This window comes from Equus caballus, chromosome 13 (genome assembly GCF_041296265.1).
Source record: "Equus caballus isolate H_3958 breed thoroughbred chromosome 13, TB-T2T, whole genome shotgun sequence".
Lineage (NCBI taxonomy): Eukaryota > Metazoa > Chordata > Mammalia > Perissodactyla > Equidae > Equus > Equus caballus.
This window is the reverse complement of record NC_091696.1, coordinates 4392424-4404400: the sequence shown is the minus strand read 5'-3', so window position 1 is coordinate 4404400 and position 11977 is coordinate 4392424. Positions and strand designations below refer to the sequence as shown.

At 48.4% G+C, this 11977-nt stretch overlaps 1 protein-coding gene across 2 annotated transcripts in view; it reads left to right on the top strand.

Annotated features, from left to right (window-relative positions):
* RNF216 (ring finger protein 216) overlaps positions 1–11977 on the top strand; it is a 153250-nt gene that overhangs the window by 134568 nt on the left and 6705 nt on the right. For both annotated transcript variants that reach the window (XM_023655206.2, XM_023655205.2), the window contains exon 15: positions 90–312. In XM_023655206.2, coding sequence (XP_023510974.2) covers positions 90–312 — 223 coding nt within the window. The remainder of the gene's footprint in view (positions 1–89; positions 313–11977) is intronic.

Here is an 11977-nt window from a genome sequence, read left to right as displayed (position 1 = left end):
ATTGTATGTGGAAAGAAATACTTAATGGCCATAATATTTTTCTTTCCTCGTCTTCCCTGCTATCTTCAATCATGCTTTCTTTTTCTCAGTGAAGAAAAAATGACTGCTGCTCGCATTAGAAAATGCCACAAGTGTGGGACCGGCCTCATCAAATCCGAGGGGTGCAACCGCATGTCTTGCCGCTGTGGTGCCCAGATGTGCTACCTCTGTCGAGTGTCTATCAATGGATATGACCATTTCTGCCAGCATCCTCGCTCACCTGGAGCACCTTGCCAGGAGTGTTCAAGATGCTCTCTCTGGACCGACCCCACTGTAAGTGAATGCACAGCTGCCTGTTGCCTTATAGGGGGACAATATTGGTAAGGTAATATAATGACAAGAGATTTTATAAATTCATAACATGTTTTGACTCATGAGAAGGTAGGAAATTACATAGAGACAGATAACCACAGGAAAAAAATTGAGAAAGTAATCAAAAGGCTACTCCTCAGAAAGTAGCTTGCTCAAGCAGTTTATGGGTAAATCCATTTCAGTCTTTTTAGGGAATAAAATTTTTCTGTGCCATCTGAAATATCCCAGAGCATAGCAAACTAAAGTTTTACATCTGCAGCCATGCACTGTGTAACTTTTTGCATGATGGACTGCATATATGACAGTGGTCCCATGAGATTAGTACTATATAGCCTAGATGTGTAGTAGGTTATACCATCTACGTTTGTGTAAGTGCAGACTGTGATGTTACACAGTGACGAAAACACCTAGTGATACATTTCTCAGAACATATCCCATGTTAAGCGACACACGACTGTATTTGTATAAAGCCTGATACCAAAATCTGACAGTGATAACTGTAAAAAAGAAAACTACAGATCCATCTCTCTTATGAATATAGGTTTCAAATTCTCTAAATAAAATTTCAGTAAATAGAAACCATGACCAAGTGAGATTGTTCCAGAAATGCAAGGATGGTTCAATACTGAGACCTCTATTAATAAAATTCACCATATGATATCTTTAGATGGTAAAAAGACATTTAATAAAATCAAATATCCATTCTTGATTGACGCCTTAAAAAATAGAATTAGGACACTTTACTTAATATGATTTTTTTAAACCCCATATTTCAAAACAGTCATTAGCATATATTTAGTAATGAAATACGTATACAGAAACATTCCCCAAAAGGCAGATATAGACTATCACCGCTGTTTTGTTCTGAACTGCTAGTCAATGGTAAAAGAATGCTAAAAGAATAAAAGGTATAGATATTGGAGAAGATAATCACTAATGTTTATTGGGCACCCACTGCCGTCAGACACCGTTCTAAGCACTTTTATAGGTAAAGCAGAAAGGCAAATCTACCATTTTAAACCTGAGAAAAGACAAAATAATCAACTGGAAAGCCACTAGAAGCAGTGGAAAGATGGCTAGATACAAAATAAATAGCCAGAATGCCATTCACAGTAACAATATAAATCATAAAATACCCTAAAATGAACTTTAACAAGAAGTATGAAGAAAACTAAAACTATTGAAGGACATGAGGAGACAAACATATGGAGAAATAAGCTTTGTTCTTAAGTTTTAGTATTGAAAATGGATCAGTTCTTATTAAAATAATTTTTAAGTGTGAAACTATCACAGTCAGTTGTAAGCTGATCTATGAGAATGGCAGTGTGACGGGGGCCGGCCCCATGGCCGAGTGGTTAAGTTCTCACATTCTGCTTCCGCGGCCCAGGGTTTCTCCGGTTCGGATCCTGGGCGTGGACATGGCACTGCTCATCACGCCACGCTGGGGTGGCATCCCACATGCCACAACTAGAAGGACCCACAACTAAAAAATACACATATACACAACTATGTACTGGGGGCCATTAGGGAGAAAGAAAAAAGAAGAATAGCAATGTGATATGTGAAGAAACTTGTTCTACCAAAAAGTGACTCAGCGTAACAGAGAATGCCTGCTAACCGAGCAGATGAGGACGCGTGTGCACCAAACCCCCCTGAGGCCAGTGCCAGCCGGTCACTCCTCAGCTTGCGCTGGGACAAGGGAGGGTGACCTGGGTAGCGGAAGGGCTCCTTGTCCCTCTAAGGGGAGACTCAGTATTACGGAGAGATCACTTCTCTCCAAAGTAATCTACGGGTTTACTGCACTTCTCACTTAAATTCACTGACATACATTTTTTTCTTGAAAAATTACCTGTAATTTTGAAAATGAGGCTAATTTTTACTCCAAAGCAACACTAATCAAAGCAGTGTAGAGTAACACAAGAATAGGCAGATACATCAAAAGGGCAAAATAGAGACCAGAAACAGCCCCATAAGAATTTAATGTGTGGTGAAAATGCCATTTCAGGTCACTGGAGAAATGATGGATTCATCCATTCTTTCATTCTTAACTTTAGTGTTGCCAGGACTGGTCTGAACAGCACAGCCCCTGTCCTCATGGAGTTGACAGTTTGATACAGTCTAGAAGAAGAATCTTTTGTGTAGTTGGTGCTGTGTAGGAATCATAAGAGTGAGGTGATGGGGAATGACAGGATCTGAGGGGAGGAGGCCCACTGGAGAGTGATCAGGACAGGCGTCTGTGAGCAGCATTTGCAGTGACACCTGCATGCAGAGGAGGAGCGAGGCAGCCGAGGAAATGAAACAAATTCAGTCTGTTTAGGGACCAAAAAGGTCCCTGTGGTTTTCAGCTGGTGAGCTGGGGGAGGAAAGTGAGAGGGGGGCAGAACCAGGCCATGGGTCTCACCGAGGGCGTGGGAGCTCTTGCAGGGGTGACGTAGGGGAGTGACTTGGCCTAATTTACGTTTTCATGATCACACTGGCTGCCATGTGGGAGAGAAACATTCTGTAGCTGTTTGGGGGCACTGGGCTAACCATTTGGAAATACATCCAGAAAACAAAGGAGATGACTTCTGTAATCTTGGAGGAGAGAAGGTCCGTCTTGGTGTTATATCAAGGCCAGACTAAAAATAAATAAATTCTCTTTGGCGAAAGACACCATAAACCAAGGTAAAGGTAAATGAAAAACTGGGGAAAATAGTTGTAACATACATATGCTATAAATGAATGTTGTTAATATGTAAAGAGTAATACGACTCAAGAAGAAATCAAGAAGTAGCCCTATATTAATAAGGATCAATTGGCTTCAAATAACAGGAAACCCAAAAAGTACAGTGGCTGACGTAAGATAGAAGTTTATTTCTCCCTCCTGTGTAAGTACAGCCGTGGACAGACCAGGGGTGGTGGCTGTTGACATTAGTATAGTACGTGGCTACAAAGAGTGGTGCTATATATCTCTATTTAAAAACATGGAGAGAAAAACGTGGAAAGATTACACATAGAACATAAGCAGCATGTAGCTGGGGTCGCAGACTCAGGTTGCCACAGGGGCAAGTAGTAACGTAAATGATTGATGAATGTGAAGTAGGCCAGGTCTAGGAGACAGCGGGGTGTAGTGGGGACTGTGGCAAACAGGAGAGGCTGTGGGCCCGGTCTACGGGGCTGCTGTTCAGCTCTCACAGATTGTTGCCAGATGAGACTGTGCTCAGTTACCACAGCCTCAGATTTTCCAGAGAGGTTGGAAATCAGTATTTTAGTGTGAAATCTCCCAATTTTTAAAGATTGTCCATTAATCCAAATATCTTTAAAATACTGTGCAAGCCAGCACTTTATTAAAAGCCAAAGGAAAAGTCATGTTAGCCATCAGTCTTTACCCCGATGCAGAACATCTCCAATATGCCCACCAACAGAGAGCATCAGGGTAATGGTCTGGCCACTGTGGGAAAGCCACCACAGCCCATTCCGGTGCCTGATCCTCATCCTCAGAGCTGCCAACAGCTTTGGAACGCAGGGAGGCCTGTGGAAACCCAGCTTCCTCAGTGGGTGGAAAATTGGGCTGGGGCGCCCAGGAATTGCTCCTTCCGTGGCTCTGTGGCCCAGTAAGACGCTTAGCTAGCCCGCTCCTGTCACTGAGGAAATACACGAAAGAAAGAGGAGGATTTCTAAGGAGACAGTCATCCTTCTGTTGCTGGTTGAGTGGAGGGAGGTGTGGCCACGGTAGGAAGTGCTTGGCGAGGTGACCCCGGCTGCTTTTAGTGACACACCTTCCCAGGACCTGGCAGTTCTACTGACTCACTTGCTCAGGCCCATCCAGCTAGCCAACTGGGGGCCTTAGCATCTCTAGGAACTTCGTGAGGAAATGGGATCCATTTTTTCAGCTGGAACTCCTAAGAAGTATGCCTCCCACTGCATTTCGTCTCCAAAAACAGGGAGCAGAGTGGGAGTTACCACATGAGGGAGGGTGTTTAGCAGTCAAGCCTATTCTCAGCTCTGTTTTTCTTCCTTCTCCCTCTTGTTCTTGTCCCTTCTCCTGCCACCTCCCCTTACTTCCCACGTGTGGAATTGATCAGGGGGGTTTCTCAAGTTCTGTTACCTTGTTTGGGTGCTGTAGCATGCGACTGCCCCCTTGTTTTCTCGTTGATTTGTCGTCTTCCACCCTGAGAAAAGTTATGTAGTGGCTCAAAATAAAGTTCGAAAGGAAGGCCAGGCAAATAGAAATCCCCCCCATTGCCTCTGGCGGCTGCAGCCAGAGGTTTTATCCCGTCTGTCCCGTTCCCATCAAAACCAAGGTCCGCCCCGTTTCCTTGATTCTCACCAGGAGGCCTATTGAATTCCAACCCGGCATCTGTTGGGGCTGCTGAGAACACAAAGCCATTCAGAAGTTCAGGGAAACAAAGCATGCCCTGTCATCCGAGCCTTTGCTCCGGCTTAATTAACCAGCAAGGCCAGGAAAATCTCTCATTTGTCAGTGAGGGAGTTGTCCCTTCATGGTTTGGAGAGAAGTTGGGTTTTCATCCTTAATGACTAGAGATTGCTTGGGAACCTGCACTGACTCCATATTAGAGTGCTAAAATGGTGAATAGTAACTTTCTTTCTCTGTTAGTTATCAAAAATAAGCCAAAAACGTTCAACCAAGAGTCCTACAAAACAAGATGTCTTTTTAGGAAGGGGGAGAAAAACCAGAAGCAAACACAGTCACAGCAAACCACAGTTTTCTGGTTTAAGAGGTCAGAATGCAAAGCCAGATCTCATCACAGAAATGAACAAATGTTATTTTGCAGTAGGGGCGGGGGTATCCTGGTCTTTACTGGATTAAAATATGCTGGCTCTCTTGGGTCCACGTGTGGCCATGTGAGTGCTAGCTAAAGGAGTTAACGAGTTGTATCTGTTAGAAGCCGCGTTCCGAAGAACAGTCACCTGGCAGTCTGGATTCCAGAAGTGGGGCACATTTCATAACAGCATTTTCTCTTTAAATGCAGAACAAAGTCTATGTTTATCTTGTGCTTAGACTGCGAGAAACTGCAGAGAATTGTTTTCCACAACTTCTTTGTTGTTTGAATGTTAAGAGTTTGGAGCATGCTCACTTCAAACAAAGCCTGGGGTTTCTACGACCAGGCTCCTGTGTGGCGCCATTATCACCCAGCCATTTGGTGGGGAGACTTACTCATTTTCCCCAAGCCTACAGTGGATTGAACCTGACATAAATATGTGTTAATACATTTAATTCTGTCATAATTCCTAAAGGCAGATGTATTGTCCCAGTTTTACAAATGAGGAAACTTGCTGAAGATTGTGGTCAGTACATGGTAGCACAGGTTTCTGTCCCAGGTCATTTGTTCTCTTAGCGTCTTCAGCAAAGCCACCACCTCCTGCCTTCTCCCCTCGGTGGCTCTCGTAGTACCCAGGCTAGACCAGTGTGCACCGTCTTCCTGGTGGGTCGATCAGGCATGTGGAGGGCACCAGGCACTTTTGAGGCCCTTGTTTGAGTGGCCAGGGCAAAAATGAAATGTTGCAGGAATAAAGGGAGAAGAATATTTCAGACAGGATTGATGACGAAAAGGTGGAAACCCCACAGGAAAAATAGTCCAAACTTTAGGTCGGTGACTAATTTTGGGGTCAGGTTTTCCTTAACTTTTTTAATTTATCTTCTGCAAAAGGAACAAGGTAGTAAAGTGAACCCCCGTGTAGTTCCGTCACCCAGTTTTCACAATTGGCCTTATTAGCATTTTCTTTCTAGTCAGTGTTTGAAATACCATTGTTTCCCTTACAGCAGGGGGGTAGGACCACTTTCCTGTTCTGCAGGTGAGGAAAATGAGACTCTGATCACGGTGAAATCAGGGTCCAAACCCAGGTCTTCGACCAGATACCAGCCCCTTCACTCCACGAGTCTCCACGCCCCGGAGCGGGAGGGCACCGACGCAGGAGATCGCCAGTATGCCCCCGGGTCCCTGAGTCCAGTGAACCAGGCGAGCCTCTGCAGAGGGCTGGGGCCCTTGCTGGACTCCTTCCCCACTGAGCAAGTTGCAGATGGTAGAAAGGGGGCCTGGCAGCTCCAAACGGTGATGGTGTCCCCAGGTTTAGATGTCACTAGAGGACTTTACTAAGAAGGGTGGCAGGGGGCCAGCCCAGTGGCACAGTGGTTGAGTTCACATGCCCCACTTCGCTGGCCCCAGGGTTCACAGATTTGGATACCAGGCGCAGACCCAGCACCATTCATCAAGCCACGCTGTGGTGGCATCCCACATGAAACAGAGGAAGATGGGTACAGATGTTAGCTCAGCAACAGTCTTCCTCAGCATGCAGAGGAAGCTTGGCAACAGATGTTAGCTCAGGGCCAGTCTTACACACACACAAATAAAGAAGAGTGGCAGCATGGCTCAGTCAGTCCAGTAAACACAGTGTGTTGGTATGTGCTGTCTTCAGCAAATGCCAGCAGGCCCCAGGCTAAGCACTTGACCCTGACAGGAGTCAAAACATGACCACATTCCCTGCTGCATCAAGGTCCCTTTGGGAGAGCTCTAGATAGAAAGGTGTTTGGGTGCTGGACCTCTGTGACCTGAGGAGACAGCTGCAAAGGCCAGCTCAGAGCCTGTCCAGTCTTTGCCCCTCCCCAGCACGTTGTCCAGCCCCCCACTGGGCTGTTCCAGACCCCAGCTGCACAGCATGTGCCGCTGCAGGCTGCGCCTCACCCTCCTCCCCCCAGTTTCCTGTTGCAGGGGGACAGCTGGGGCTGGGGGCTTAGGGTCTGGCGTTGCTCGGTGATCTGCAGCCGATCTGGGAAGAATTTGAAACGAAATCCTCAGCTCTTTGGGAGCCTTTTATGAAATCATTGCAAGTTTATTAACAACAGCTGCGGCCACACAGGACCTGGATCCCTGCCCCAACCCCACCCCCAAAATCACAGGAGGGAAGCAGCAGTTGACTTGTAATTCCCAGTCATCTTTTTAAGGGGAGAAAAGTGAAATGAAGAAGAAAAGCCACGCATCCTCCCTCCGTGGTCACGGGAGGCTGGACAGCAGGCGAGCGGGTGGCCAGCCCTGGTGATGAGAAATGCTGAAGAAAACAGAGGCTCTGAAGGATGTTTAAAAGCTTCAGCAAGAACAGCCCTGGGCCAAGTGCTCAAAGGTCTATTTTAGGAACCTTCCGCCTATGGCTGGCGATGATTGTGAATATCTGATGGTGGAAACATTCTTTTTCCCCTTTAACCACTTGAAGTTTCTCTTCCTTCATTTTCTTCCGTCCAGACCCTGTTGCACAGGCAGAGCTGCAGGGCCTCGTTGTTGAGGGGCAAGTTGACGAGTGGGTTTTGTGGTTGTTTCTTCTTAATTCAAACCTCTCTGGTGACTTGTACCTCATTTCCTGCCGGCGACTCTTGTGCTGAGTGGGTTTTGGAGAGGCCGGGCCTGCCGTCGCCTCATGCTCCTGCTGCCTTACTCCCCACCCACCTCCATGTGAAGCCAGCATGTCAGAGTCTTCCGTCTTGGACCGGCACTTTCTGTATCCTGCTGAGCTCAGAGGAATTCAGGGAAAGGAAATAAAACCTTCTCCCTGTTAAGATGCAACCCGCTCAGTTGTTTATTTAAAGGACTCTTCCAGATCTCCTGGGCAGTGAGACTCCATGTCGCTTTCTGCTTTAAGCCTTTCTCCCCGACACTGCTGTCGGGGTGCGTCAGCCCACCGTGGGTGCTGCTCACGTTCCCTTCACGGTTCTCATTGCATCTAGTTGTGGTCTCTGGCTTCCACTCCCAGAGTGGCTGTGGGTAGCGATAGAAAGTGCTAGGTGGTTCACTTCTCTAGCGTGGTGTCTCGTTACACTCAGTCTTTTGAGTCCTGCCCATGCTGGGACATACTATGGTTGCTAACCAGTGTCCACTCCCTCCCATCTCAGCCTCGCCTTGCTTATAGGCACGCTCTGTGGATCTCTTTGAAAGTTTTCACTGAGACTAGGAGAGGCCAAAAAGAGGGCAGAGAAGGGGACTCATCCAGGCCTACTCAGTCAGTCTTGAAGCCCTCACCACAGGCCAGGGAGAGGCGTGCCAGGGCCAGGGGCGCTGCATCTCACCCTTGATTGCCGTTCACGAGAGCCTGTTGGGGTGTCCAGTGTGGTGGGGAGAGAGAGAGCGGTCTGCTCCTCCCGCAGTTGCCCGCTGACCAAGGCAGGCAGAGTGTGAAGGGGAACTCGAGTCTCCGGCAGGTTCCATTTAGCCTCCAGCCCTAGTGAGGGCAGAGCAGTGGGGGGTGTCCTAGCAGCCCACTCTCGAGGCCTGTGGCTTCGACTGCCTGCAGAGCTGAGACCCACCCAGGCTCCCCTGGGGCCTGTAAGCCCAGACCTCCAGCCCCAGGGGCAGCTGGTCCCTGCCCTGGTCTGATTTCACGCCTCACCACTTGGGGACCCTCAGCATGTCACTGCCTCCTCAGAGCCTCAGTTTCCTCACGGATAGAATCCTGGCCAGGCCCCACCCCTATCCTCCAGGACTAGGAGAGACACTAGAGAGCGGGCGTGTGAGAGCCAGAGCAGTCCAGGGCCTGGCTGTGCAGAGCACGGTCTTCTAGAAGGAAACCTCTGATTTTTGGAAAGTGAGATATGGATGCAGAAACAACCAGTGGGAATTAGGCCAAAGTGTTCCTGGGAGTTATCTGCAGTGAGGAATTTACCGGTGACTTTTTTTAGTTTGTGTTCTGTTAACCTTTGTTTTTCCAACGTTGCTTTAACGTGTGTGAGAATCAAAACCCTGTTTTTTGTGGCAGAAGGAGAAAATTCCACAAGATCCCATGGTATACAAGTAACTTGGTGGTCTCATGAGGAAATGTGTCAGGCAAGAAACGTGGAAGTGTTCGTTTCCCCCCTCAAGGTGGGCCAATGACAGCAACCCAGTCAGGAGCGATAGAAGGCTCAGTTCCCGTGAGCCAGTGAGAGAGCCTAGCCTGCAGCTCAGGTTTCTGGCTCCAGAGGTGAGGTTTACGGGTGCCCTGAGCTCCCGGCCCCACTCTGGGTGAGAAGGACATGCTGGCTTCGTCTCCAGGGCCAAGTGCCAAGGAGGCCAGTCAGAGACCGTCGGATGGGTCATTTTAAAGGATGGCACATGTACTGCTGGGTGAGCTGACCCCGGGAACATACTAATTCCCTAAAAATTTCCAGGGACGTGGCCCCCTTCTCTGCTGTATTTCTGTTCATGTCCTTGAGTGGAGGCGTTTTTTGTTTTGCGCTATCCTCTTCTCGTATTTAGTGGAGAAAGGAGATTTCAGAGTTCTGCCCATCCCTGAGAGAAGAAGCCCTCTTGTATTTCAAGGAGGGTAAGATGCACTCTTTCTGGAACAAAGCAGAGCCTAAAAATAGTCAGCTCTGACAGTGCTGAGGGCGGGATGGGGTGGGCACAGTTCCCAGGGCCCTCCAGTCCCAGCACTGCAGAAGCTCCGGTCCAGGACCTGCTGGGTTGTGTGGTTAAGAGCTCAGAGTGTGGGATTGCCTGCCTGGACTGAACCTCACTGTGCCTCGGTTTCCCGATTTGTAGCGTGAGGATGGATTGATCATCCCTAACTCGTGGAGTTGTTAGGGAGATGCAGTCTCCGTGAATCTTTAGAACAGCAGCTGGCACATAGGAAGGCCTCAGTAAATATTAAGCACCGTCACTATTGTCAGTGTGCTTGGTGCTTTATAAGAGAGACATCATTTGCCTCTCGCAATAAACCTGCTGTGGAAAGGAATGGGTTCCAGATTAGATCGTGGTGGGCAGAGGGGACCCCACTCCAAGGTCTGGGGAGCCCCAAAGCTGAGTTCTTCCCATCTCGCCAGCTGCCTGTCCGTTTCGAAGCCAAGCTGCTTTAACATAAAATTCGGCGTGTGCGTTCGCCGTGCTCGGGGCTGCTCCTGCGGGCTTGGGCTTCCTCTGCTGACTCAGCCCTGCACGGGCTGGAGGACAGTTCACTCTGATCCCGCCCACACACGCCGGCCCTCTCATCATCTGCTTTCCTCCTATTGTTTCCCATTTCCAGCAGCCTAGGTGTGTCCTAGATTTGCAGAATGGCAAGCCTTTTTCACAAGTGTCCTTATTCACCATGAATGATGATACTCGGGGTGCCCAGAATGTTTCCCGAGAGAGCGCACGTCCAGAAAGGCCTCAGTGGCCCCATCTGTCCCTCAGCCCAGACCCAGGAAGTGTTCTGGTGAGGGACCGGTCTTCATGTTTAATCTCAACACCAGCTCTAAACTTGCCTTCGCTTTTTTTTTTAACATTATTAATTTTTTAAATTGTGGCAAAATATATGTAAAATAAAATTTGCCATTTTTAAAGTGTACAATTCAGTCTGCCTTCCCTCTCAACTTGAAGAATTAAAAATGCTTAAGGGAAACTGCTTGTGAAAGGAACTTTCAGCCCAGATGAAGTAAGAATTCTTCCCCTTAGTGTCTAACGTATTTGGCTGACAAGTAAATTTTTCTTTAAAAAAATATTGAAAAGTATTTTAGTTCTTAGTTTCTAAACACAGTGTCCTGTGACTCCAAGCGGTTGGGGAAAGTTGAAGTCTGAAATGTCTAACCCATATTCTGGGTGTGACTGACAATTTATTCATTGTGGACGGTGACAGTCACTGCTCAGGATGGTTGAGTGCTGACATTTTCTGGTGAATACAGACTGTATTTAGACTCTCGGGGCGCTGCCTGCCTGGGGAAGGACAGGGCATAAGGACAAATGGTCTTGAGTCCACCTACCAAATCAGGAGAGATCCGAGCAATGGCAGGAAGGGAAGAGGCTCCAGGTGGCTCTCTTCAAAAGGTGACGGGCTCTGGGCTCCAAGTCTCCTCCTCCTCCAGGAAGAGCTCGCGGTGGCCCCCGGGCGCCTCTGCCGGGGCTGGACCTGGCCGCTGTGTCCTCGAAGCCGGCAGCTCTGTATCAGTAAGCCGAACCCACACTCGCCTCTGCAGGTGCCTCAGGCCCCCGGGGGGTTCTGCCATTGTGTTACTCAGTGACGAAGCTTGACCAGGAGCATTCGGATTTAGCCCAGGAAACTTAGCATTGGGGAATATCAGATAGATGCCCTGCATGCTCACACCCTCAGCAGTGCCATCAAGGACCTGGAATCTTCTGCCCAAAAGGGATACTTCTCTTCTCCCTCATTCTTCCTCTGTCCTCACGGAAAGGAGAAGGGTGGGTTAGCGATTAGTCTCTAACGCTGTGAAGTTACCCTTTAAGCCCATGTACAATTCCACAGTGGAATGCCGGCTCACACTGTGATCACAACACAGAAACGTAAGCTCCACACGGGGAGGGGGCAGGTGAGCCTTGCTCTTGGCTGTCGTCCCGCACAGGGCCTGAGCATCCTGCACCCTCGGCACATAGTCCCAAATGGAAGAACGTGCATGCCCTCCAGATTTCCACACCAGACAAACGGTGGAGACAGGGAACCTTCAAGGGACTTGTCCGTGCATTTTCTCCAGGAAAGCTGTTTGACACTGTAGAATGGTGTAAAGCATTTGCCTAGCCCACCGCCAGCTGGCCATAACTGAACACCTTAGTGTCTCTGCGACCTCAGTTTCTGTGCTGTCAGGAACTTGGAATGGGTGATTACTAAGGTACCCTCCTGTGCCATCAGAGGCTTTGAGTATCCTTCTGGAGACTGATGGGCATAACCGCAT